General features: G+C 40.5%; 1 protein-coding gene across 3 annotated transcripts in view; it reads right to left on the reverse strand.

Annotated features, from left to right (window-relative positions):
• LHFPL3 (LHFPL tetraspan subfamily member 3) overlaps positions 1-27,880 on the reverse strand; it is a 251,145-nt gene that overhangs the window by 67,067 nt on the left and 156,198 nt on the right. For all 3 annotated transcript variants that reach the window (XM_064656782.1, XM_064656784.1, XM_064656783.1), the window contains exon 2: positions 14,485-14,721. In XM_064656782.1, coding sequence (XP_064512852.1) covers positions 14,485-14,721 — 237 coding nt within the window. The remainder of the gene's footprint in view (positions 1-14,484; positions 14,722-27,880) is intronic.

Raw genomic sequence — 27,880 nt, forward strand, 5'->3', positions numbered from 1 at the left:
GTATGCACCAACCTTCAGAAAAGTTTCTTACAGCAGCCACTGAAATGATAATATTGCCTAGGCAGATTATCATCAGCAGAGGCAGGTTGGTTGGTTCTACTTTGTTTATCTTCATCTGAACAAGGGAACAAATTCTCTGAAGCACAGCCAGAGATCTTATCAGCCAGAATTTAACAGGCAGTGCCAGTTCCTTGGCACGTTTTGTGAGCGGCCCCCACACCAAAGCTCTGAGTGAAAGGTACTGGCCATGCTTCCATTACAAATATTTTAAAGCATAACTGTTAGGTAAATAGCCAATTTTTCAGTTCAATGGCTGAAGAAAGCGGTGGAAAAAATAGTTTTGGGATGAATTGAAACAGAGTGTTTACAGTTTCTATTGAAAAATGGAGCTCCCATGACTTCCCATTGTATCACTTCCCTAAAGTCAAACTGAATTATTTCATTAAATACCTTGTGAGTTATTTAGATACTTGAATAACCTTTTTATTGGTCAGCTTTAAATGTCTAATGTTGCGCGAGTGGTACAAGGAATCAGTGCCTGACTTTCAATGAACAGCATGGGTCCTCCTTCTCTTACATGGCCAGGGTTCAATGACCCAGGTCCTTTGTCACGGCCCCATGATACCTCCACAGAAATGCCCTTTTATCTCTTGCACTCCTGCACCTTCTATCTATGATTCTCACCTTTCTCATGTCCTCAGATCCCTCACCAGTACTTCCAACTCCCTTCATGCCCCAGACATTTCCAAACTCCCATGCTTTCCAAATGCCCCAAATGTCTCTTACAGTCTCTCTCCTACAGGATTCTTGGCCTCACTCCACTTTCCCTACACTTTTGTATACATAGATATATATTTATATACAGATACACATATAGAAATACTTGCCATGTTTTCCATGCACTCTACCTACTTAATTTAGCATGGCAGATGATCCAGAAAAGGCAGGAAAGGAGGCATATCTGAAATAAGATTTATGCTAACTTGGTTAACCAAGTGCTGTAAAGAGCTGAATCTCCTTCTTGGCTTTCCTTTAGTAGAATCACTGGCTAATGACAAAGGCATACAAAGGTACGTATGTTCTGTATTTCTGCGCCTCCCTAGTTAGAATGTTTACCAGCATAGGGTTAAGGTATATGTATTTTTTTGTTATTGGCATTTGTCTACTGCCAGCTGAGCAGAAACCAATCTTTCTTACATACTTCAGCCATCAGTCATCCTCCAGATTCAGTTTTCAGTCAATTTTTGTCAAATATCTGCTATACTTGAGTCAATGATCTAGAAATGAAAAGTACCTACTACCTCAAACTACCAAAGCTAGCCAGTTCACAAATTCCACTCTTATAAAAAGGCAGAAAACATTAACTAGACTGGACAAGTGATAAATTGCTGCATTCTTTTCCTGTTAAAAAAAAAGTAGTTGGTCAATGCAGCAGGCTATAGCTATAACAGTCCACATATACTTATTATATGGTAACATTCACCTCCTCTTTCCAAGCAGCCTAAGAATGACAATACTGTTTTCAACACTTTTACTGTTAATGTTTAGAAAGTAATAGTATACATAGATTAAAAACAAAAATCCAGAAAAAAAGTCCCTTTAACTTCCGGGTTTTGTCTGCTTAAATTATGAAAACATAAATTGAGAAAACATCTAATACTGGGTTTATGAAAGTTGAAGATCTTAAATAAAATTCAAATAAAGATATTTTCTAAGCAGACTGGATATAAAGATATGCTCTGTGAAAAGAGAGGGGAGAAAGACAGGGAAAAGCAAGAATAAAGGAGAACCAAGGTGGAACTGAGACACAGCCCAGGAAACCAAAAAGAAGAAGAAAAATGAATGTTTAATATTATTCATTAAAATATCTTGTTTGAAAGAAATATACTTCCTCTCTCTGCAACTTTTTTGATGGGGACCTTTATTTACATCAGAAGACAACCTAACTATGGGTCTAGACAAACAAAGGCTGATAACTGTGATCTCAATGCTATGCAGAGCTTTAGAGAACATTCTAAAGAATAATGGGACAGAATGCAGTGCAGCTTTAGCAGGGATAGATGGTGCTGAACTAACCTGACGGATTTTAGGTGTAATTTCAGAATATTAAAAAATAATCTAAGTAGCACATAGTGTGCCATAGTGCACAGTGCATAGCGAACCAACGTCACTGGCCACCAGGATCTCTCACAGTACTCACCCCATTTCCCTGCCATGGTAATGTTCCTGTGCTCCCAGTGCTTGGAAGGTCCTGCATGTTCCTGATGCTCTTGCATGTACAGACACCTATGTTTTAAAGCTTATAAGAGCACACTACAGAAGGCATTTGGTGAAGTGACAAGCACAGAAGCTGAGGATGGCACCACTGAAAATGTGTGCTTACATCCATAGGCATAAAGTAAGGATTTGGGTGAAAAGGAAAATAATAGGAAGATGCCACTAACCCTTTCAGGCGAACCAACTGGACTCAGACTGTTGGTTGCTCTTTTCCTACTGGATCTCACAGCATCATGAACTTCCTCCCTGGACTTGTCTTCATATTTCTTCACTAAGTCAGATCTAGTCTTTGCCTAGAAATTAGGAAAATTAGTCCCTTCCAAAGTAGACACCCTATGAGAGCCCAAAGAAGAGTGGCCTTTGGACTTACTCTTCACATGCAGCTCTAGTTTCTCAAGAAGTTCCCAGGTTGTTCTTCAGAAAACACTTCCCATAGTACAGCAGGTAAAGGTCAATATTACCCTGTCCAAAGAGGGTTTTTGAGACTAATGTTAGATGAGCACATAATCTGTATATATCTGCAGGCACATTAACTGCACTGAAAAGAAATGGATGAGCTTCAGTTGGACTTAGGGAAGAAGGCGACACCTTGGCAAATTGTTTGTGACCAGGGTCTTATATAGAAATTACTCTGAAATATGAAATCCTATCAGTTCATGCTGTAATCCTCAGTACTTAGCATTTTTATAACATTTTTATACCTATATTTGTGTCTGAGTACAACTTTACTGCCTCTAACCTTTGTGAAAACTGCTTGATAGATGAGCAGACACAGGCTCGGATGTCAGCTGCTCACTAATGTATAAATGATTGATCAGTGTATAAACCTGCTCATCTTCTGGCATCATTGTAAACATACAAATTCTAATCATTTCACAGAGCCCTTTTAGGGATTTATTTAAGATAAGCTTGTCAGTCCCCTTCAGGAAAATAGCTGGGCTGATGGTTATATGGGAAGATTTATTGTACTTAATAATACGTCATCTTTGTCCATATGGGCTAAGAATTAACCTCTACAGAGCAGCAGGGAGCACACTTACAAAACTGAGGCAGAACAAAGGAGGGCAGTTTTGTTCTTTAGACAGCTACTGCCTCTGCTTGGAAGTGCTGAGGCCACATGGCAGTGAAAGCTCAGAGGTTTTCAGCCGTCATTTTAAATTTAACAATAGGATGCTGCAGGGTGAAAGGGCACAGCAATTCCCCCTTAACACTGATACAAATTTTTATTCTCCCAGAGCAAAGTTGCTCCTTACCCATTTGGCATTAGTTCTTTCCATGTTGTGAAATCCAGAATTTTTACTAAGGATGCAAACACTGTTTTTGTGACTGTTTCTTCAAGTACAGCACTTTTATACTTTGCCAGCATGGCTTCTGTACTGAATTTCCAATCAACTCTTTGACAATGTTTTCTGCTCCTTAACATTTGAAGCACGCTGAATGATTTCTAGCACACTTCCACTTTCTCTAGTAGACCAATATTTGTCTCTGCAGGATATATGGTGTCTGATCTTTATTGCTTTATCAGTTTTATTTGCAAGGGGTCAGCCAGTTGTTATTGTCAGAGTGCTATGATAGTTCTTCAAAGGAAATGCGGATGTATTTGATACACATCAAACATTAAAACAACTGAAAAATATTGTTTGAAACTCTGTGCTCGGGAATTAGTATAAGTAAGATTCATATAATTAAGATTCATGACCATTAAAAAATTGTATGAATTACTCTAATGGCTAAAATTTACTCCCACCTTCTAAAATTCTTACTGATTTCACAGGATGAAGCCCACCTCCCTCCTGTGCATAATCATGTTGAACATGCCAAGTGGAAAAGATTTGAGGATTTTGGTTCAGTAACCTACTTAAGAATAAAAAGAACAGTAGTAAACATTTTGCATAAAATGAGTCCATTTCAGTTACACCAATCTAATTTGGCTTCTGAATGTGCTCTTTTTGAAGTAACCATTAAATAACAGAATTATTGTACTCTCTAGAGATTCCAGATGCATCCATTTCAGCAGGCATTTACATAACACTGCTATTTTTCTAGATTCTTATCCACTGTGCATGTATCTTTCACATATATTGTTATGGTAGAAATGTAAAAGTACAGCTAAACTAGTGCCTCTGTGTTCAGGAACCTAGAAAATATCTACCTTTACATGTAATTGCTGGTAGCAATGCTGGATTTACTGGATTTATTCAGTATTTCAAGATTGTCCACCTGAGTTGTCCACCTGTTAGACCCTACAAGGCATTCAGGGTCTCTGGCTATACCAGACAGTGGGGAGTATTCATTTGGCAAAGACCTACCTTTATTGACTGAACCATCCAAAGGCAGTGAGAGGTTATAAAACCCTGGAAGAGTGTGGAAGGAAAACAGAGTTACAGGGGGCACAAAATGCCCCGACACTGTTAGTTCCTAGAACTGGGCTTATGTTGGTGTGCTTTTGTGTCTGAATTCAGCACACATGTAGAAAATAAAGAAGGTGGCTCCTGGCATCCTCATCTTCACGTCTTCTCATCCCTTACTGAGAAAGAAGGAGATAGACCTACAACATCCGGATTTTCTCCGTATTGCTGTGAGCCAGTGGCAATGTCCATTTTCTCTCTCAGATGCTGTTGTGAAGAGGACCAAGGAAATCTTCATGTGTGTTGCCAAATGGCTCATTCTGTAAGCATGGTCAGAAGCAAAATGATACATTCATGAGTAAGAAACATAGCCCCACACCGAGAGAGCATGTGGAAAGCCAGCTGAGCACGGGCTGGAGCGGTGCTGCAGACAGAATGGCTACTGAGTGTCTTGGCTGCAGGAGAGGAAACACTGAGCAGAAGCAGAGGGATGGTAACACCTCTGGGCACAGCAGAGTCAGAACAGCTCCTGGAACACTGTCCAGCTCTGATTCCACATTTTACACAGCTAGAGAGGACTCGGGCCATCCTACAGCCTGTGTGATACTGGAGAGAAGTTTAGATGGCCATGTTGATCCTTTCAGCCTCTATCAGGCACAAAGTCATACAAAAAACCAGTGAGTTTTGGTTTCAGCATGCACGTAGTAGAGAGGAACAATACACCCAGTGATTAGGAGAGAATCAGTTGGGAACGTCAGAAGTCAGGAACTGAGGGAAATAGCATATAGGATTGAGGGTCTGTCATGTCAAATGCTGTCACCTAGAAGGGTGCAAATGCATGGACATAAAAGAGCACTTTAAAGTGAAGGTGGTTGATAAAATCAAATGTGCTGTGGTGTTGTAAATACATTTAATCAAACGGGATTGCAACTAAACATCTGTTTTCAGTTTTACCTTGTCTATTGAGTACATTTCATGCTAAATGCCCTTGAATTAGGTGCCTAAAAATATTTCTGACAGCTGGAGTGCTTACATGCCAAATGTCTGAAACATTAAACATAATAACATGGACCACGTGATATGAATAGAATACTTTTTTAAAAAACATAAATTAAGAAAGAAATATCCTCCAGGTATAAGACACAGGAAAAACTTTGCTAAAATATCTTTGTATCAAAATTTCACTTGCTTTCTATTGTGTACATTTCTAGCAACTGAAGTTAGTACACACCTACAGAAATCTTGAGAGCATTACTCATGAATATCCGTATTTTCTCTTCTGCTTTGTTTTCTGGTATTCTATTGAGAAAACTGTACAGACATATCAAAGTCAACAAAGACCTCAGCAGAGCACAACTCTAACTTTCAGTCCAAGCAACCTTGTGTGAGGCAAGGTCATTCCAGAGCCAAGGAACTAAAATATATATGTGCCCTAGTCTGATCCTGTGCCAGGGCCAGGCTTTCCAGGCATCCAGGGAGAGCTCAGTGAGAACAACAAACTCGTCCACCAAGCTTGTTATTTAGGAGAAGATGAGAGACTCGAGAGAAAGTCCAGATTAACTCCGTAACTGGTCTGGAAATAACATGAACAATTTCAAGGTTTCAGACTAAAACCATATATAATAATGACTGGCTAAAAAAATCTACACTGTCAGCACCTAACAGGCCAACTTCTACCTGTTACTGTAGTAAGTTGTACCAGCAACAGAAAGCAGGAAGATCTAGGTGTATCAAATATCTCATTAGGTATGATTTAAATGTCTCATTGAATATAAGTTTGGGGAACAGGGCTGTTTGCCTTCCTTTCATCTGGATTTTTTGATAGCTCCTTTATTCTAAAGCTACTGACAAGAGTCTTTGTTTCTGCTGACTCTATGCCCAGAGAGGGAGTGCTTACCTGCATTTATTTTCAGGTGTTTGCAGACAGAAAATTATTCTAGCATCATGAAACTGCTGAAGAAAGTCTCAACAAATTCACAGTGGAATGAGATATTGAAAATAATGATTTCTGAAATAATGACAAAGATTTCAAAAAAAATTACTGGAACTTGCTTCAAGAAGGAACAATTACAGCTCTGGTATTCTATTGAGAAAAACTGTACAGACATATCAAAGTCAGCAGACAAAGATCTCAGCAGAGCACAACTCTAACCTTCAGTCCAAGCAAGGCTTCCTCTGTGCGTGAGGCCAAGCCATTAGGGTTGGTAGGAACATGTGAACAGCCCAGACAGCTCTTGGAAATGGTATGCTGGACTGGGCAGCAGAAATGTCCTCTAGATCAGCTGTTCCCAGTCATAGTCCAGATTCTTGGCACAACTCTGCCTTCATTATTTCGTCTGCATGAACGCTTTGTCAAAAAACATTTATGCAAGAGCAGCTGAGTCATGAGCTCTCTCATTCTCAGATATTCCTCCTACAAACATGGTTCCTGTCAGTAAGGAAGAGGGATAGTGGGGTATTATAATCTTTCTGTGTGATTCCAGCCCTACCTGGAACAAAATATGTGCCAGCTACTTCTCTTTTATATTTCTATGCATTGTGAAATATCTCTGATTTTTTTGTTCAAAGTTCAAAACATAATTTCTAATGCAACCTCTAGTGATGGTACAGTCAAAGTTGTTGCCTTTTAACTCAGTAAATACAGTCTTGCTTGTAACAGGGCATAGACTTCCTTTTAAGTTAACAACACAGGTCTCCAGATCTGTCCAGGCTCATTATGGACTCGTCGTGACCAGCCTGGAGATTTGTTTGTGGCTTGTAGCAGCACTGTCTAATGACTTTATTCCCCATTCCCATGCATCATCCCATGCTGCTTTGTAACACTCAACCCTGCTGTGGCTTGCTGTGCTACAGAACTTTTCAGCTGAGCACAGAGCCCATATAATGCATTGAGTTACCGATACCGTTTTTAAGAAGAATTTTTTGAGGCTGCCTTTTTTTTGCTACCAGCTTGCCTTTAGGTTCCTATCCTTTAAGTCCCTCATATTATGAGCTCATTAAATGGAATGATAATTTCTTTAACTGAGGTATTGTATGAGACTCCTTACAGAGGGTCACAGAAAGTGGGATACATCTTTCTATGAGGCAGAGACCAGTTCACTGTTTTTCCTTCATTAATCAGTGGGGAACTAGGACTCTTTATTCATGGTCTCCAGCTTCCTTAGCTAAGTAATTAATGCATATGTTTAGGACTAATTTTACTTTCTCATTATAGAAAGTAGAGCTGTAAAGGAACTGTTGGATCAGCTGATGTATCAATCAGCACTACTGCAAGATTGACCTTTATTTAATAAGGTATTTTAATCAGCTTTCAGCTTTTAGTTTTGATGTCTCATTTGCTTCCCCTTAAGAGTATCATCATTTAGCATATTGGTAAAGTATTTTCTTGATAAAATACTTTTATAAGGGCTTAGTCTTGGAATACATACATTAATAATAATTCCACCATCACTTGCCTTTTCTAGTTCATCTTTCATCACTGAACCACAACATATCTTATCAACAAAGTCAGACTCATTCCTCCCCATTTAAAAAACAGAGAAATGAAAAAATCAAAGGATAGATCCAGTAAGAGAATCAGGAATCAGCTATTCTGAACACTGCTTCCATGCTTTTGCCTTACTGCCACTCAATACCAATAAAAAAATCTAAGTAGCTTCTTGCATACATATAAACATGATTCTCACATGCTTGTAAACACAAAGATAGACATTTTCAAAAGGAAGACCTGGAATTGTCTTGTAAGTCTGTATCAAAGAACCCGGAGTTCTGGTCTCACTTCCCCATTTCTTCCCTTCAGTTTCTACTAAAACCTCCAAAATACTTCGTTGTTAGAGATCACAGCTGGAATCTGAGAACATTCAACTTAAGGAGAGAACATCCTCAAACCAAGGCAGGCAGAAGATCAGTGTCCTACACAACATACTGTAGACTGCTGTGAAGGGGGAACCAAAAATCCTCTGTCTGGAGCTGTTCTGTAGTCATGTGACAGAATCCAACATACACTGGGCAAAAGAATGTATGATTCTAAGACACTGCAAAGGAAGATTCTGTATTTGCTCCAGTGGCTGTTCATACACTCCTTGAATGAAACATCATACTGTGGGCATGCATCCTACAGCAGTGGTATGAGTATCTTCATTCTGCAGAGATTAAGTTCTCTCTGATGCAAAACACAATGAAATCTCCATGTTTATCTTATTTTTTTTTTTTAGAATATTATTTATATAGTTGCAACAACGGGCAAATGGTTGCCAATATTTAAAGAAGGAAATTTGAGGGGGGAAATGTATAAAAAAATCTGTTAGTTTGGCTTCAAGTTGTTTTTGGATGAAGTATGTCTTGTACTACTTGACTACTGTTCTTTTATTCAGAGGTCCTTGTAGCTCATTGAGGAGGTGATACCTGAAGGAAAATGGGTTATAATTGAACAATGAAATTAACAAGTGGATCTAATTGCAGTGGTGGTATGATAGATAAGCCAATAAGATTTATTGGTTGAAGCTCAAAGAGAGCATGTCAGTGTGGCAAAACTTCATTCTTGGCTGACATGGAACAGGATCATATTTTGAAGTTAGAAAGAGGGCCAGGAACTCCCAACCTGGAACCCACGACTGTGGGATTCAAAGAAGAGTCTGATTTTTCCTTTGAAAAGGAGGGTATTTCAATACTTCTTATTTTGAGGCAAGACATAAACCTTTTGACATAGTTTCAGATTCCAAATACATGCCGTGGGCTGTCTATAGTTATGAATCACAGATCACTCACCAATGAGTTTCTTCCACATTTGCCTTCTCAAATGGGAACTCAAGTGGCCAAGTTGGTTCTGAGTTCATAATCACCTTAAATGCTTTGACATGGAGCCACACACCAAAGGAGCAAGAGTCTGAAGTGAGTGACTCTTGAACTCTTTAAAAAGGAAGGATAGGAGGAGACATGAAGAGAAGTACCAGTCTAAAAAAGGGAAGAGAGTAATAGAAATCTTGCATTTTATTTTTGACAGGATTTTTATTTTTGTAATGTACATGCTAACTGAAACAAAAACATGCATACACTGACTTCTTATGTTTCATGAGGAGTTGTGGGTATAGATCTTTACAAAGAAGGGACTATATAATTATATCGGACAGAGAACATGAGTATACAAGGGTATACATGTTGTTCTACCTGGATTTGTGCTCCTTATCACTACTGGGGCTGATGGTAATTCTTTTATGCATTGTAGCTACATGGGAAAATTTAAATTGGGTATCAATATTCATGGTTTTTTACCTAGTTTTGAACAAGTTGGCCTGAATGTTTGTGCATTCATGCCATGTGAACCACGTGCTGATAAGTGGCGCTTTGCAATTTTGCAGTGGTTTGCACAGGCCTTGTGACCTGAGCTATTTTCCTTTTGAAGAATGACAGCTGATATGCACCCTGTCATGTTGTCCCTCCATGGGACAGATGAGCTGCTGGCCTCCTGTCACTCAGCTTCAGAAACTAGGGCTTTTGCAGAAGGTTTTCTGTTGCAGCAGCGATACTGTGGGTAGGCTATTCCTGTTACAGAAGATGATTCTTTAGCCAAAGGTGTGCAAATCTCCATGCAATACTACTTTTTTTTTATTTTACTAAACTAAGGGAACGTGTTTTCTTGGTGACAGTCTTTTTCATGTTTACTCTGCAGTGCCTGCAGCTCAGGCAGATGTATGGAGCCAGCCTTCTACATCCTGGAGAGACATTAAGGTATAAATGTCAAGCAACTGGCAAGTCCTGGGTTGGGCACCCTGCACTCAGCTCTGTGATAAGCTCGCTGCAATGTGGCTGTTGGGAGAAAAGTGGTGTAGTATGAGTCCATGTAAGTTGCAATCACTGCAAAATAGATGAATCCCTCAAATATTTTATCTCCCAGTTCCTTTTATCTCTTTCAGCTCTAAGCTTGTAACTCCTGGAAATTTTTAGTGTCAATATCTGTGACCATATGGGCCCCAAAGATGAGTCAAATGTTAAACATAAACAGCTTGTGAAGCTGTTCTGTCCATTAGAAAAGCCACAACTGTTCACAAAGCGCATCATCCACCTGCTCTGACTGGTACTACTTACAGGATAGTATCTTCTGAATGCTCTTCTACTTATCACTCATGATGCAGACCATATTAACACTTCCTACCATAAATGTAACTGCCTTGCATTCACAATTTCTTTTGGAAGCTTCTCATTTGGAGTCCTCAGCCTTTGGCCAGAACTTTAATTTTATGTCATTAAGACATTACAGTTCAGAATGTTAAATCATGTAATTGCACAACACATCAAGGTTTATGCCTGATGTTGATGGCTCACTCAAAACGGTGTTGAGGAAGCTTAAAGCTAAGATGAATTCTAACTATATTTGTTATCACCCTGCATGCCATTAGTTTAATGACATACAGGCCTTTAAGTCATAACCATTAGTTCCTATAAATAGGAGAAAACCACGCAATACTGTTCTCTCTCCTCCTTTTGCTAATGACATAAAGATAATGGGAAAGTCTTTTTATAAACACATTTTTTTTCTTCAAAAGGCAGTTTTTAAAAGGAAAAAGTAATGGATTATTGTGTAAAATTTGCATGATTGGGAAACTGCTTTAAATAGACTATAACTTGAAGAAAGTCTGTCAAACTTGAGTTATATTTCTCAGATGTGAAAGCCGCATGGTAGTTTACTCTCACACCGAAGAAATTAAGAAATGAGTAAGCACTATTTTTATAATGTAGTGAAAAAAGCAAACTTTCATTTATAGCAAAAATACAGCCATCTTCTGCCATGACTAATTTTAACAGTCAAATTCCTTACTTACAAGCATTCATGAACCTAGGTAAATATACAGAACTGTGGGCATTAAAAGCATAGAGCAGGTGGAGAATTCGGCATGGTAAGTGTACAGAGAAGCACAGCTTTTTCTTTTTCAGGCATCTTCTCACATTTTTACCATCCTGTTGTTTTCCATATACATTTAACTGTTTCTTTGCTACCAATGCTCAGAAACAGGTACTTGCTCAGCTACCACAGACTGTCATTAATAAGCCTGTGGGAGCTGATTTTCATCAGTCTCCTGACAGAACTATTACGTGATTAAGAAAACAACTGCCCAGATGTCTGATCATTGCCTAATAATTTCTTGTCCTTGAAGTTTTTTTCCACATAAATGAACACTGTTGTGACTCTCAGACTTAATTTGTATCTTACCCCCTACTGAGCTACTGCATAATGTCATCTACATGCACAGGGCCAAGTCCCAGCAGCACAGGATGAGCTGATAGGGCAAGTAGAGGTTCCTCTCAGGTACAGGTTGAATGCTCCCCAGGTGCATTCTCCTGTAAAGCCATGATGGAGCCACGACTTTCCCTTAAGGGGACACTTTAGTTATCACTGGCTACAGGATGTCCATGCCAACATCACCATGAAGAGGAAGGAGTCACTGGGATCACACCCAGTGGACAGCCATGACTATCCAGCCATAGTTTTTGAGCCTGGAAGGCACCAGCAGCACAGGGATTCTTCCCTGAGAAAGGGATGTTCCTCATCCATATGTGCTAATCCAGAAACAGAAGACAGCATAAGTCTGAAGGCAGTTCTCAGGCAGATGAGGAGGGGGAAGAAAGGATAGGAGCATGTCTAATATTCATGGCTATTTGTTATAAGGACTCTGACTTCACATTGTAAGAGCAGCTTGGAAAGCTGAGGGAAGTATTGCTTATATCCTTAGTCTTCTTGTCTATATGGAAGGTGTGCTAGTGACATTTGCATTTGTCAGTACTTTGGCATCCTGACCATTTCCAAGAGATGCATGGCTACTCTGCATGTAGACTAATGCTGATGAGTAGTTCTCCACCATCTCTTAACTTGCAAGGGGACAAGGGGACACAGTTTATGGGGTAAGTGTCAAAGCCCTCATGTGTGTTCAGGGCTGGGGCTCTGCCTGGCGGCAACATATGCAGATGGGGAAATGCTGGGGGACTGCAAGGGGATTTAGACTTGCCCTGTTATTGCTTAGCAGAAGCTTTCCATGAAAGAGGGTGGAGAATGTCCTTTTTAGAAGTCAAGTTCACTCTTTTTCTTTTAATTTTAAAGACAGTTTAAAAAGTGGTGATCATTAGGCTTGACTGTGAAGGGCAAAGTGGGGTAGGTCCCTTTTTGTTGAGTTCTGGTTTGTCTTGAACCCAGTGGTGTGGTATGTTTCTGTGTTTAATCCAAGGAACTTGAGCTGCTGAATGATTTTTTCTGACATGCTGAGGACCAAATGTTCTGGCAAGGCCCTATGCCAGCGATGTGAGAGGTGATGAGGCTCCAGAAGCTGTTTTTTCTCACAAGCTGCCAAAAGAGATGAGTTTCTTTGATACAAGTAGTTGTTGTGTACATGAGCTCTGTATGGCGTAGACAAATCAGACACAAAGGCGATGCCAAAAGTACTTGTGGCGTAGCTGTGAATGCTCTTCTGGTAAGTATTTTAATTTTCAAGTGGAGATGAATATTATCCTTACAGAAGGGCCACAGGGACAGTCCTTGAAACTGATACCCTCAGAACAGATGTAAACATGCAATTGCAAGTGACTGTCCTAAACCCACAACATTAGTATGCTCCACAAAGGTCTGGAATAGTGCATGAAGTTGAATCTTCAAGTCCATATATTTTTTGGCTGAGGGTGCTGACTGCAATCCAGCAAGCAGGGGCCTCTGTGCTGGTGCTGTCAGGTATACAGATAATGGTCCTTCCGGAGCAGGACTGAGACCAGCTATTTTTGTATGACACAGGCTGCCAAACAGCTTCTGATTTCTAATCTGGTGGTGAAAGGCTCCTAATATCTCTTCTATTATTAGAAGCAACCTACAAAATTACAAAGGTGGTGGATGAGTTGAATGCAGAATCCTGCACTTGGAGACAGTCAGTGAAACTAGCAGGGGATCAATTTGAAACAGATAAAAGAAAGTACTTCTTTAGCAGTCAGTAGTGAGCTTCAGCCATGCAGTGCTGGAGAAGCCGACAATATCAGCAGGTTTAGAAGGGATTAGACAGATCCAGGGACAACAGGCCCATTAAAAAGACAAGGCAGGGATGTGGCCTCTGTGGTATCTATCACATCAGATACTCAGCTGGGATGCTGGGGGAGCACAAGGGGAAGGGGCTGCAGAAATAAGCCAAGCTTGCACACCTCAAAAAACATCTCTCCTCACAACTGTGTGATAAACTACTGGTCCGAGCCAGTTTCATGTTCTTAATCTAGAAGTGTGTTTTATCCCCAGTGCACTACATGAATATTCAGTTGCTACACCATCCTAGATTCCCATGAGTTGACTAATGAGCTCAAAGCAACACAATCAAACAAGGAGTCTTCTTCATTCTGGCTCTGATCCTTAGTCCACTGGTGCATTGTGTTATAGGCAGTTCCATTATACATCTCATTGCCAGTCCCCAGCACTCCCTCATTACTATATACTGTGCTAACAAATATGCTATATCACAGACATTTATATTACAATGCAAAATCCTAAAGGAACAAAGTGAACAAATCTTGCATGGGGCACAGAAAAAGATGGAGACAGTGAAACGTAAATGGTAATGAAATACTGTAAAAGTGAGTAACGCAATAACATCCCATCTGTAGCTCTAAAAGCTAAGTCATGCATAGTGCAGCAATTATGGCAATTTCAAGCTTTCTTAGATTTTTGGAGGCTGAAACCCAAAACTTCCTCTTGCCTCTTGCATTTATTCTTTCCCAGCAATGTAGGAAGTAAGCCAGCATGCCAACTTTTAAGCATAAAATAAAATGAAACTGATTATTGTTTTTAAGCAATTACCCTCAAGGCCACACAACAATAGTGTTTCTAAAGCAGTCCTACCTTTGTTTTCCAACTTGAGCTCCTCTGCTAGCAAGCTGTCTTGTCTGTTTCCAAGCACAAATGCCAGAAATGAGAGGATCAGGGCATCCAAGATTCCAATAATTGCCAGGATATATGCCCAGCGGACTGAACAAGCCCCCAGCGTGTACTTGTCTGTCTTTTCACCACACATCCGTTTTACCTCATCTGAATCCCAGCCATCAGGAAAAATCATACAACCCAGGACGAGACAGGCAGCTTGGAGAAAAAAGAAAAGGAGAACAATGGGATAATGAGACGAAACTTTCATTTTGATGAGAACCTACACAGTTATCATTAAAGCAATGCACTTTTTCATTCTGAGCTTCAAAGCTAGGCTACTAAAAAACAAGTCACAGAATTACATGCTGTGATTAAGTATTTAATACAAAAACCTGAGATACAGTATCAATTGCACACCTTGCTTAAAAAAACCTGGTACATCCTGAGTCCCTGGTTAGATTTTGTATCACTACAATCACATTTTCCTGGTGAGATTGATTTCTTCATTTTAATATGAAAGGATCACACAAAAACAAAAGGGCAAAATGATTAATAACCTGGATACTCAAAGGAAACACTGGGTTACTGTCAAGGGGTCAAACAAACCAACCAGGTTAAAACAGAGGAAAAAAACTACCTATCATTTCTCGTAATCTAAGCGCTCGTAACACACATAGGTAATAGAAAGGGATTTTTTTTTTGTCAGTTGGCAGTACCCCTTTAACTGAAATATGTTTTATGAATAAAAATTATGCTCCTCAAAACAGAACTAATGACATTGTTCCTCTAGGAAAAATAAGGTATCAACATTGCTGTGAGCTTCTGATCTGGTTTACCTGTGGAGCCAGCCCATGACATCTCAAACACAAAAAAGATGATCCTTTTAACACCAAGAGAAACAAAAGGCCTTTACCTGCATGGAAAGACAGCCAACACTGATCACTAGCTCTGCTGGGCAGGGGCAACTGTACTGTGGCAGGGACAGAGGCCACAGTTGTTTAGCTGTTCCTATGGGATTCTTCCAAGAAGATCCTCAAAGAGCGAAGAGGCTAAAGTTAGCTCTCCTGAAGTTGTAATGTCAAGTAGCACACCAGTTCTTGTGAGATCCTCCACTACCTATGACAAGAAGTTGTCATCAAGGCTTTCCAGGAACCTCCTGGACTGTTTGTGCTTTGCTGTGTTTCTTCTCCAGCAGATGCCAGGGTAGTTAAAGTCCCCCACAGGAACCAATTCCTGTGACTTTGAAACTGCTTCAAGCTGCCTGTAGAAGGCCTCATCCCCTTCCCCCTCATCAGGCGGTCTGTAGCAAACACTCACAACAGTAACCCTTACTAGTCTGCCCTTTTATCCTAACCCATAAGCACTTGAGTTGCTCATCATCCACCCCAAGACAGACCTTGATACATCCCAAGTGTTGCTTGACATAGTGGGGCATAGTGAATGAGGCCAGTGCCTTCCTGGTCTGTCTCTCCTAAGCAGTGCGTAGCACTACGTGACGACATTCCAGTCACGTGAGCTATCCCATGCCTCCATTGTTGCAATGAGATCAAAGCCCTGTGACGGCACACGGATCTCTAGTTCCTCCTGATTGTTCTCTATTCTGTGTGCATTTGTGTACAGGCATTTATAGAACCATTTGATTGTGTCAAGATCCCAGTAGGGGTGCAAAGGGACACCCCATAGTCCTGTCTTGTAGTTATGTCTTTGTCTGCTTGTGCTTGATTGAGATAGTCTCTCTTAAGTCTCCATTTGTTACTAGTGTGGTTGCTATAGCTCTCTCCTTCCCACACCTTATCACTGTCAAGTCTGGCTATGTTGCTGTTCCCCTTCAAATCTAGTTTAAAGCTCTCTCAATGAGCTCTGCTAACTCCTGAGCTAAGATCCTTTGAGACGGGTGGGACCCCATTTGTTGCCAGCAGGCTTGGTGTTGTATAAACTGACCTATGATCAAACCCCCCAAAATTCTCCTGGTAACACTAGTCTTGAAGCCAGGTAGAATCATCTTCAGCAGGAGAGGATGTAAAAATAAAGTAACAGAAGAAAAATATTTAAAAAATTATTATGTTGAATGGGTTCATTCCTCATTTTCTATTTCATTTAAAAGAGTCAGAAAATCCATATGCTTTCAGTAGTTGTCTGTGCTGTCTTTTCTAACTTGGAAACAAGCACATTTCCAGCATTAGCCATTCTTTCTTAGTATAGCTGATGAGATCAAATGGATCCAACTACATAAGATCTTCCAAAGATCTTAGAGACAAACTGTAAAATAATTTGTTTTCTTGAGCTGGTTACACACACTCCCAGAAAGATTATTTCTCACAATAACCGTTGTTGCCCTCACACTTTCAAGGAACTCCACCGAAATGATGCAACAAATCTGCAAATTTCTGATACTTATAAAAATGTCCATATTTACCCAGCTAACTGTGGACAACAGTTCTCTTTACTATATAACAGCAACTACCAAAGCCAGTTTACTTTTATTAATCATCTTCAACATAAGAGGAAGCTTAATGCTCAGTTAATGATCAATAGACATGGGATTTTTCTGCTAATTGTCCACGAATAATTAGCAAATACTGACATCTATGTGGTTTTTTATTACATAGCAGATCAGACATGGTCTTAGTACTTCCTAAAAGTAATTTAACTTCGTTCTTTTCCACCTAAGTAATTAAAAAAACGGACCCTTATCTCAGGAATTCAGTGCACTGCTTCCCAGCTGTGTTCCTCAGATTTCCAATTAACTCATCTTTCCAGAATTCTGTTCCTGCATGCTTTGATATACTTGCTTAACTTTCTGGAGTCATTCTGTTGATTGTAGTTGGACTTTTCTTGGTAATAAGACACACAGGTAAATGGTAGCTGGACTAGATTCCTTTGCATAAAGACAGTTATCAAAGAAAGGATATTATTTTCTCCTTTCCCTATACATTTAAGATGTTTTCTACTTGATGACTACTTGGTTAACATCTTCAGATGCACAAATAATACCTTACCTGTAAAGCTCAACATAAGTAAGATTAGTCAACCTTGAGTCTTCATTTGTTGAGGGAATATTTTGCACTGAATGCCTTTAAGAATACAGACTTGCTCAATAATATGAAACATTTATCAGCTACAAGACTGAAAAGACAGGTATGAAATCCACCCACAGATCTATTCTGCATTGCTAGAAATTTTTACATTTAAATCCTTCTAAAGAGGATTAGAAGATTTTTCTCTAGAAGGAAATTACTTTCAGTTTTAAATAAATTTGAAAAATCAAAATAATTGTATGCAATTTCAGTGAAACTGCTAAGACAGTGAAACTGTTTATAACGCAAACATGGGTCCCATTATGTTGTCTAAAATTCCACTGTCTCTAATAGCAACGTGACTGAACTGGAAATACAACTGTTTTACTACTACATAGTAATAGTGTTCTAATGAATTCAGAAACTTCTGGAATTGAAAAGTTCACCAAATGAATGAAAGACTTAAAAATCATCAGTTCCTACAGAATTTTTGATCTATATCAGTCTTTTATATGTGATTTGAATACACCAGATCAGCATCACCCTCCTGAGCCTGCAGACAGCCCAGCCTAGGACCTCTGAAGCTAATCAAGAGCTTTCATGAGAAGCAGCAGGGGAAATTGATAAATGACTGACTAGCATCACTGACACCATCAGAACCATTTGGGCAACTGTAAAAGTTAGAAGAATCATATCCACATCATTTGCCCTTTGGTTGCTTGAGAAAGCTCCTGGCAGGATTATTGTCTGTGTAATGACAGCCCTGGACTTCCTCCATTTCTTCCTCTCCTTTGATGAGGTGGTGACCCACTTAGTAGATGAGTGAAAGGCTGGGGGTGTTGTCTATTTACACTTTACTAAAGCCTTTGACTTTGTTTCCCACAGTATTCTCCTGGAGAAACTGGCTGCTCATGGCTTGGACTGGCATAATTTTCACTGGGTAAAAAATCTGGCTGGCTGGTCAAGCCCAGAGAGTGGTGGTGAATGGAGTTAAATCCAGGTGGCAGCTGGTCACAAGTGGTGTTTCCAGGGCACAGTATTGGGGCTGGTCCTGTTCAATATCTTTATCAATGATGTGGGTGAGGAGTTTGAGGGCATCCTGAGTCAGTTCACAGATGATGCGAAGTTAGGCAGGAATGTTGATCTGCTAGAGGGTAGGAAGGCTCTGCACAGGGATCTGGACAGCCTGGATCAATGGGCTGAGGGCAGCTGTCTGAGGTTCAACAAGGTGAAGTGATGGGTCCTGCACTTGGGTCACAAGAACCCCCTGCAGAGCTGCAGGCTTAGGGCAGAGTGGTTGCAAAGAGGCCCAGTGGAAAACGCCCTGGGGGTGCTGGTCAACAGCCAGCGGAATATGAGGCAGCGTGTGTCCGGGTAGCCAAGAAGGCCAAAGGCATCCTGGCCTGTATCAGCAACAGTGTGCCCAGCAGGACCAGGGCAGTGACTGTTCCCCTGTACTTGGCACTGCTGGAGCCACAACTCAGATCCTGTGTTCAATTTTGGGACTCTCACTCCAAGAAAGACACTGAGGTGCTGGAATGTGTCCGAGAAAGGCAACAAAGCTGGTAAGGGGTCTGGAGCACAAGCGTGATGAGGAGCAGCTGAGGTAGCTGGGGTTGTTTAGCCTGGAGAAAAGGGGGCTCAGAGGGGACCTTATTGTTATCTACAAAGACCTGAAAGGAGGTTGTAGCCAGGTGGGGGCCAATGTCTTGTCCCAAGTAACAAGCAACAGGATAAGAGGAAAAGGCCTCAAGTTGTACCAGGGGATGTTTAGATTGGATATTAGGAAGAATTTCTTCACCAAAAGGGTTGTGGAAGCATTGGAAGAGGCTGCAGAGGGAAGTGGTGGAGTCACCATCCCTGGAGGTATTTAAAAGACATGCAGTTGTGGTGCTTAGCGGCATGGTTTAGTGGTGGACTCAGCAGTGCAGGGTTAATGGTTGGACTCGATGATCTTAGAGGTCTCTTCCAACTTAAATGATTCTATGGTTCTATGATTCTTACAAAACATGGGGTAAGAATCATGGAACGGTTTGGATTGGAAGAAACCTTAAAGATCATCTAGTTCCAATCCCTCTGCTGTGGCCAAAGATACCTTTCACTGGATCAGGTTGCTCAGATCCCCCATCCAATCTAGCCTTAAACACTTCCCGGGATGGGTTATCCACAACTTCTGTGGGCAACCTGTTCCAGTGCCTCATCACCCTAACAGCTGCTTTCTCCTCCATGCTGGAGTCTTGTGAAGCTTTTTAAGCTTTTAAAAAATAATTAACAAACAGTGGTTAAACATACCTTATATATACTTGCTTGTCCTCTTAAAAAATTTTTTCTCATGTGAACAGCTAACAGAAACTGCCACATGGTTTTCCTTTAGGGCTCTGAATGACAAGACAAATTATTCATACTATGAGAGAGAACCCAGGATTTTTACCTCCTGAGATGAAAGGATGCAGATACAACACTTTCAGAGATTGGAAACAGACACTGAACTGTTGTTGGCACTGGCAGACTTGTGACTGACCAAGCTAATATTATCACAGCCCGTGCTCTGTGCATGAGCTTAAATGGTAATTAGCAAACAAGTAGTTCATGATCCTATGGTTGTGCCAAATACAGTGACAGATTAATATTATATCATTGCATGAAATGAGGCTCTATTTATAAAAAGGCTGACTGTTATGCAGGAAAACAGTGCTGAGAAATTCCCGCTGGCAGGACTCCCCTCTCATCTTCATTCTTTTCCTGACAACATACCCAGTTTGCTTGTGTGTAGAATACGATGATGGGAAGTTTCCTGATAAAGGAGTCAAAAAAATGGAATGGGAATTATGCTGGCCAGCTCTTTTTTTCCATACCCATACATGCAAGAGACTTCAAGCCTCTGTGGTTCAAAAACCTGTGAGGTTCTTTGTTTTCTCTCCCCCCCCCCCAATGGTATTTACAAAAAGAGTGACCCATTGAACTCCAGTAAACTGAATAGAGTTTTTGCCAGGCATATTGGTGATTAAGACTAGTCTTTCAGGAACTTTTACCCGGGAAAGAAAGAAAGGCTGAATGGAGGTGGCTGAAGACATAGGGTCACATACAGTCCTGAGGGAACACAGAGGCTGCACATCTATGCAATTGAGATTGATCCGAGTGATATGGACTGCACTGATGAGTGGGATAATAAGATAATAATCCTCTGTGTTTACATTTATGTCATGGCTTGGAGCAAATGTGCAATTTTGAAGCAAATGCCATGATTCTCTCCATTTACTGACTTCATCCACAGAAACAGTTCTGGTGCATGTAAAACAGATTATTTCTGGAGGAGCATAGAAGTTCATTTCCAAAAGATCTTCAATCCTGAATGTGGACCTTAAAATTCTGACTCAATGTGTGGGCTTCATCACCACAAAACCTGTGCCTAAGAGAAAACTCCTGAACTATGCAAAGCGTCCTTAATACCTGAAATAGTTCTCGTGCAATAAAAAGAGGCAAATGTCATATAAGACCTCTTACTTGCTACTCTGTTTGAAGACTGTCAGATACAGTGTCCACCTTTGCAGACGTTCTTCAGAGAGCTGACAACTGGCTCCCCAAGGAGATGACACAGCCTCCTAATTTGTGCACAAGCAGACTGAAAATTCCTGGTGGTACTCATAGAGGGTTTTTAACCACATGATTGCTGTTGGGTATAAGGTAGTCAGTGAGAAAAATGTAATGAAATTCAAGATTCAAGGGCAGTGTCTTTGGAGAGCTGGAATGATGAACTCCTGTCTGGACTTCAGCACCCTGGGCTCCTATGTGGGACAAGGGAGGTGCCCTGTGGAATTGCTCCAGGACACAGACGTGATGTTCCCCCCTCCCCCCCCCAAAGGAAGTAGCAAAGGTTTGTGGGTTAATCTTCCTTCAGAAAGCTTCAAACAACATATATAACGGGGGCATATGGTCTAGGAGACAGAACTAGTTCTGATTTGAAGTAAAACCCTGGAGCCCCATGTGATGAGAAAGCGAGAGGCTTCAGTAGTAACTACTTTAATCTACTTATTTCACATCATCTTGGCGATGTAGAGAAACCTGAATATCTCCACAGGACTAAGAACATTTATAGGTGGTGCTAAGGGGGATAAAAAGGAGGAAGACTTCTCGCTGCATTTCTGTGATAATATAAAAGACTTGATGCAATTATGGCCACTTGACTTATTAGGGTATGGACTTTTTAATGCCAAATCTGACAAGAATATATGCACATACACATATAAAGGGATATCTATATTTCACATGCTGATTTTAAGAAAAGAGAAAAAGAAGACCAAATATTCGGTGGCTGGACAGTAAAGAGAAAGCAAATAATATTGTGGAAAGTGGTAGTGAAGTGTTACAGACAGGGAGAGAAGACTCACAATAACCTGGCTGAGTTGACGGATAATAGATGTTTTGATGCCTGCTAGTGATGTTAGACAGCAAAATGGAATAATTTGATCAACTATTGCAAGATGTGAAGCTGGGTAACAGAAATATAGTTGACTGATAGCTATACTCAAAGACAAGCACTATAGAGAATGAATTATTCAGAAAGATGGAAACAATTGGGAAAGTAATGTTATATGTGAGGAATGTGTAAACTGTAAATATGCAGAAAATAATAGCAAAGATAATGCAATCTACTTTAGTTAAGATCACTCAGGGGAAGAACTGTAAGAGAAATTTTACTGCACTAAGGGGACCTGCTTTAGACCTCAAGCATTGGATTCATGTTTGGATAGAGAATTCTTTGATATGGTAGAGACAGAAATTCTGTGTGGGGTTGTATCATCATGGGACCATTTAACTTCCAAATTTTGATCATTAGCTACAATAATTAAACTTTGAGATTTGTGTAGTTCTATGAATAATTTAGTACAACAACTATCTTAGCTTGAGTACAGTGTTAAGAGCACTGTAGATTTTTATAAGCGTGTGGCAGGTGACTCACAAGGTGCATCCCAATGACTCCTTGCAAAAGAACAGAACTTCTGGTGTTCCAACCACAGTTATATTCAATAGGTATTTTGTCCAGAAAAAATATAGAAGCTGGGAACAATTAATGGATGCAGGCCTAATCACTATGTGGGCAAAAATCCCTGGAAGTCATGACAACAAATTGCTAACAGCTATAGCAGAGGTAGATGACTAACTGATGAAAAGTGGGTAAACTGAAATAATACACGACAAGAGATAAAAATACTTTACAATGAAGCAGGTATGGGAGGTGGTAAAGCTAGAAACCCACAAGAAGGTAAATGTCAAAAGTCACATTTAGGCTGTATCAGCTCCTGTGGTGTCCAATGGCCCTGCAATCTAATGATTTTTTTCTTCTCATTTTTCTGTTTAAAGTGTCTAAAATAACATGAGAACTGTGTCACAACCCACTGGAGTTTTTATAACATGTCTTTGTGCCACAGAATGTGTGTTATGAGCTCTGTGTGTCAGCTGGGGTCCATGCCCAGAGATCACAGGAATGAGAAAGGCACTTGCAAATGCATGTGCTGAGGGCCACGACCTGGGTGTCAGTTGTCATGCAGACAGGTTGTTTGATGCTGAGGGGATATCCAAAAGGCACTTTTCTCACATGCTAGACTTACCATTGAAAGCGTTTATTTTGAATGCTGTCACAGAGGAGTGTTACAGCTTTCTAATTTAATGTTAACTTCTCTTTGTAGAACCTGTTCTTCAGCCAAAACATATCAAACCATAGCATACTGGAGTGTACTAGATCTAATTAATGAATAAATGCAATACTGTGTAGGCTACAGCAGACAGATCGAAGAACTGCTGCTATTATGAATGGCATAGGCTACACATTGCTTGAGATATATATAGCTGATGTTTCATCCCAAGTTACTGATCCAAACAGCAAAGATCTTTTAAACATAGTTTTGGTAAAGAGAAGGAAGAGCTGCAAACAATCCCACTTTCAATGACCATGAGTCAATTCAATTTAAATAAAATGAGAATATGATAAAAATGTTTCTGAAACTGCGTTTTAATGCATATTTCAGAGGGACAAACTTTTTGATAAGCTAAAGAAACTAGCTAACAAGTTAACTAGACTGAAGAGCTTCATATTCAGTTGTGGGGCATGCCCTGAATTTCTTTTGGACAAAGAAGTAAATTTTCTGAGGTATCTTGACAAGATGAATGAAATTCCAGGTCTACTTTCAGCTCTGTATGAATGACTAGCAAACTCGGTTTCATTATACCCTCAATACCTATCTCCCCAAAAAGCCTTAGAAAAAGGGAAGAAGTTGTGAACAGAGACCTTGGAAATTACAGGAAAAGAGACTAATCAGCAAAGAAAGGCACATTCTGAAGGTTAGATAATGCAGGTCTAACAGACAGCTTGCCAAAAGTCAAGCTGTGCTAACTCTTTCAAGACAAATTGAAACAAATAGTCAAATAATCTTCCATTAGGTTAACAAAGAAAGAAAGAAAGCAGATATGGAGTGAGACTGAGGCTAGGACCTAATTCTATGCCTCATTTTTCAATGAGGATGATAGAGAACAGGAAGATGATGTCTGAACAGAAATGGGAACTCCTGCCTCCAAGTCTGTAGCACAGAAAATTATCATAATGTGCTCAAGATGGAGGAATGGACCTTCCAATCCCAAGCACTGAAATAACTAACACATTGAACTACAAAGATGGTAGGAAGGTTTTTAAAATCAAGCCTCTAGCTTGTTTCTGAACCTACTGCAATTGGAAGCAAATCTAAACCTGCCGGTGAGAGGGGAAGACTGGAAATGCACCAGCCACTGTTTTCAGGATAAACATGGCAAAATTCTACAGGCTTCCAAGGTGGAAATGAAGATTCAAAAGCAAGGGATATGAAGATAAAGAGAAAATTTCTACATCTAAGCCTATAGTAGAGTCCATAATAAATATCAGGTTTAATCTTTCGTTCCTGAAAACTAAAAACTTCAGAGCCAGTAAGTATTTGTTTGCAAAAAAGGAGGTGAAAATCTTTAAAAAAACACTAGTGTTGCCTAGAAAACAGATCTGCATGCCTTATGGTGCTGGTGCGCTGAAGAATTTTATGATTACTCTGTATAAACACAAGAGAATGGATCCCAGAGAGGAGGAAAAGTTATTTAACTGGAAGGGCAGCCTTGGCATCTGAACAAATGGATATAAACCATCCAGTAATACATTTAGGCTGTAAAGAAGAAGGCAGTTTTGAATTGTCAGGGGAGAGGTTCTGGCACAAACTCAGTAGCTGTAGCCATGCCAAAAAAGTTTTAAGTTGTCCAACTTGATGCTTTTAAATAGTTACTAAAGATGGAGTTTGATCAGTGTATCAAAAAATTATTAGGATGTGTTTCTCTGTGAGGCTAAATTCAACTGCTTTGGGCCTTTAACATATGTGCAAGAACTTAGGGCCCTTACATCAAGTATCTTCAGACACCAGAAACCCAGGATCATCACTTTTCTCAGCATATGATCTTCACAATAGCTGCAGAGTTGGACACACAGACAACACAAACAGCACCCAATTGGGCCCTGGGGAAGAAGTAGCCCTGAAGTCAAACTCCAGGCTTCAGCATTATGGCCATTTTGCTGAAAAGCTTCAGATTTATTTTCTTTTGACCATAAATTTAGCAAATCTTTCCACCTGGATAAACCCTGCCCTGTACTGTAGCCAGCAAAGCCCCTTGCTGACTGCCCTCCTACAGTTACACTCTGCTTCAGACATCATCTGCTATGATGTCCTTGTTGTGTTCACACTTTCATTTACATGACCATTTAAGGTTATTTGACAGTCATAAAATGGACATTATTGGAAAATGGGTCAACTCACCCATTCAGTACATGAAATAGCACAGGTCAGCACTCAGCAACTGAGACAGTGAATTCAAAGCATTCAGCTAATTGTTATCTGACCTCAACAGAGGTCAGAAACACAAACAATAAAAACAGTTGCAAGAGGAAATGAAATAAAAGGAGATGGGATGGAGGGGTAGTTTTCCTAAATGTGCTGAGTTTTCGTCCATCTGCAGGGCTGCCCTCAGCAACCTGGGTGGCAGATGGGGAGCAGTGAAACAGCTGCAATACAAACAGCTCCAGGGCAGATACCTGTGCCTGCTCTTGGTCATTGTCCAGCAGGAGAAATCTCTCCTACAGAAGGTGATGGAAAGATTCAAGAAATTGCTTGGCAGTGGACAAGATCATCAACCACTGGTCAGATTTCTCTACTGTAATCTCTCCACTGAGATGCACGTTCATAGTGTCTGTGACATTCTCTGCTAAAGCATGACTATGACTCCCAGAATATAATGCATATGATAAGGAAATGTTATTTAATATTGAAATGAGAAGTGTTTTAAGATCAACAATTTATAGGCGTTCAACCCCCTGTTTGGAGGCATGACAGTCACATAGCCTTTGCCCTCACTTGGATCTTTGTGTTCTCCATGTACTTTAGTGGAGAAGGTGAAGTTTCAGAAGGAGTGACCGAAGTCAAGTAGAAAGACCATAAGATGGACAAGGAAACATTCTGTCATGAGCAAGGAAAAAGCGATTTAGTGCCTTGGGGGATAAAGGGGAAGGCTCTTGTCTTTCTTGTCCTTGGGGAAGCATTAATGTTCCGCTAGAAATCAGCTGCAGTTAACTCAATGCCATGCTTTCCTTGACATGCAGGACCTCTACTGTAGTACACTCCTGAGCCCTCTCCTAAAAAGTAACTCATCCTCCAAGTATTAAAATCTGTTCAGGTTCACCAGTTTCTTGCAGGGCTGGGAATCCTTCCATGTACTTTGCCAGAGGCCTCCAGCTAGTTCTGTATGGGAAGACCTACCTCCAGACAGGTTGCATTCCCCTTTTTAAAATCAGCAGCCTTCCCAAAGCTAGACTGCACCCAGTTTCCCCTCTCCTCTGAACAAGGGCACCCATGCTTGCCGCTCAGAGTGGTTTGTGGGATAGGAAAACAGTGGGACACTTTGGGCTTGAAGCACCTCTATGCCACAGGCAAGGGGGAGTGGGAAATGCAAAGCTAAAAGCTTGCAAAGGGGAGGATCTGAATATCCAGAGAAGACAGGCAGCTGGAAGGAAGCAACATGGGACAGTCTCCCCTGAAAAGAGAGAGGTGGAAGCAGAAGGAGGCAGACTTGTTATTGAGCTGGAATGCTAAGATTTAACTAAAGTCATTACAATCATTTAAATCTGATTTCGCAAGCAGTGCTAGCCGATATCGCAAATGGGCTGGCACAGAAGCAAGACAAGTTCTGAACAGATGATAAAGGCATTGACTTTTGTATAGTTCCTTTCAATGCCCCTGAGGCACACACATACATCTTTATGCCTGCACAGCTTGTCATGTGCTATTCTTCACTTATCTCTGCTATAGCTCTTCCTGATCCCCTAACAACTTTGCTCAGAAGAAAAGAGAAATGGACAATAGGCCCCAAGACTGCTCGGCTGCATTGCTTCTTCATTAAAGTTGACATTTGGCAGCAAGACTTTGCTGCCTTTCAGGAGCTGATGTCTCATTGAAGCTAACAGCAGCAGAGGTGTCAGTGGTGGCTATGCCTCCCTCACTGAGCATCTGAGCTTTGGATGGTGGGAGAGAGCCCCGGGGGCTGAGACCAGTAACATTGGAGATGTTTTTGTCTTTTGCCTTTTTCCTGTTAGAGGGAAGTCTACTCCTTCACCTAGGGCCAAGCTTATGAGATTCTTGAGCCTTCTAAACTCATTGCTTTTGACATGGCAGACTTCATAAAATTTGAAATATTTGAAAAAATATGGAAGAACTCATAATCTCTATGACTACCTCATAATATCTCTCTATTGGCAAACACATCTCATCTTCCACTTGCTGTCATGTCTTTCTGATCAATGATGTGTTATATTTTGTTCAGTACAACTGCAACAGTCCTTGCCTCTGTGTTTTGGTAATCGTGATACTCCTACCAGTGCCTAACTGGAAGGGGTTAATTTTGGAATTCCACTTCTACAGAAGTATATTTCTGTGCCTGTATCTTTTTTTGAGTCTTGACAATTAACCCCAAGATTTGTGCTATACAGCGGAGTTTACCAGTATAGTTGTCAGCAAATCCTTGTGTGCATGCACATGCAATTTCAAGTCCTGACTAGGTTTATGATATCAAGATTTAATACATTTTTTAACATTTTGGAAGTCCAGCATGTGTACTACTCTAGTGCTGCAATGCCTCTGAGGTAAAGTAATTCTTAGTACTAACAGCACAGCAAATAACCACAGCAAACAAGAGTGCTGATTTTCAGCACTGATGCCCAGAAGTCACAGAAAATAGGTCTCCCTCCATTTAAAACTTCTGGCATATGCCTATTAATATACCACTGCTGGTGATTTCTGCCT

The sequence above is a fragment of the Pseudopipra pipra genome, chromosome 5 (genome assembly GCF_036250125.1).
Source record: "Pseudopipra pipra isolate bDixPip1 chromosome 5, bDixPip1.hap1, whole genome shotgun sequence".
In the NCBI taxonomy this organism is placed as follows: domain Eukaryota; kingdom Metazoa; phylum Chordata; class Aves; order Passeriformes; family Pipridae; genus Pseudopipra; species Pseudopipra pipra.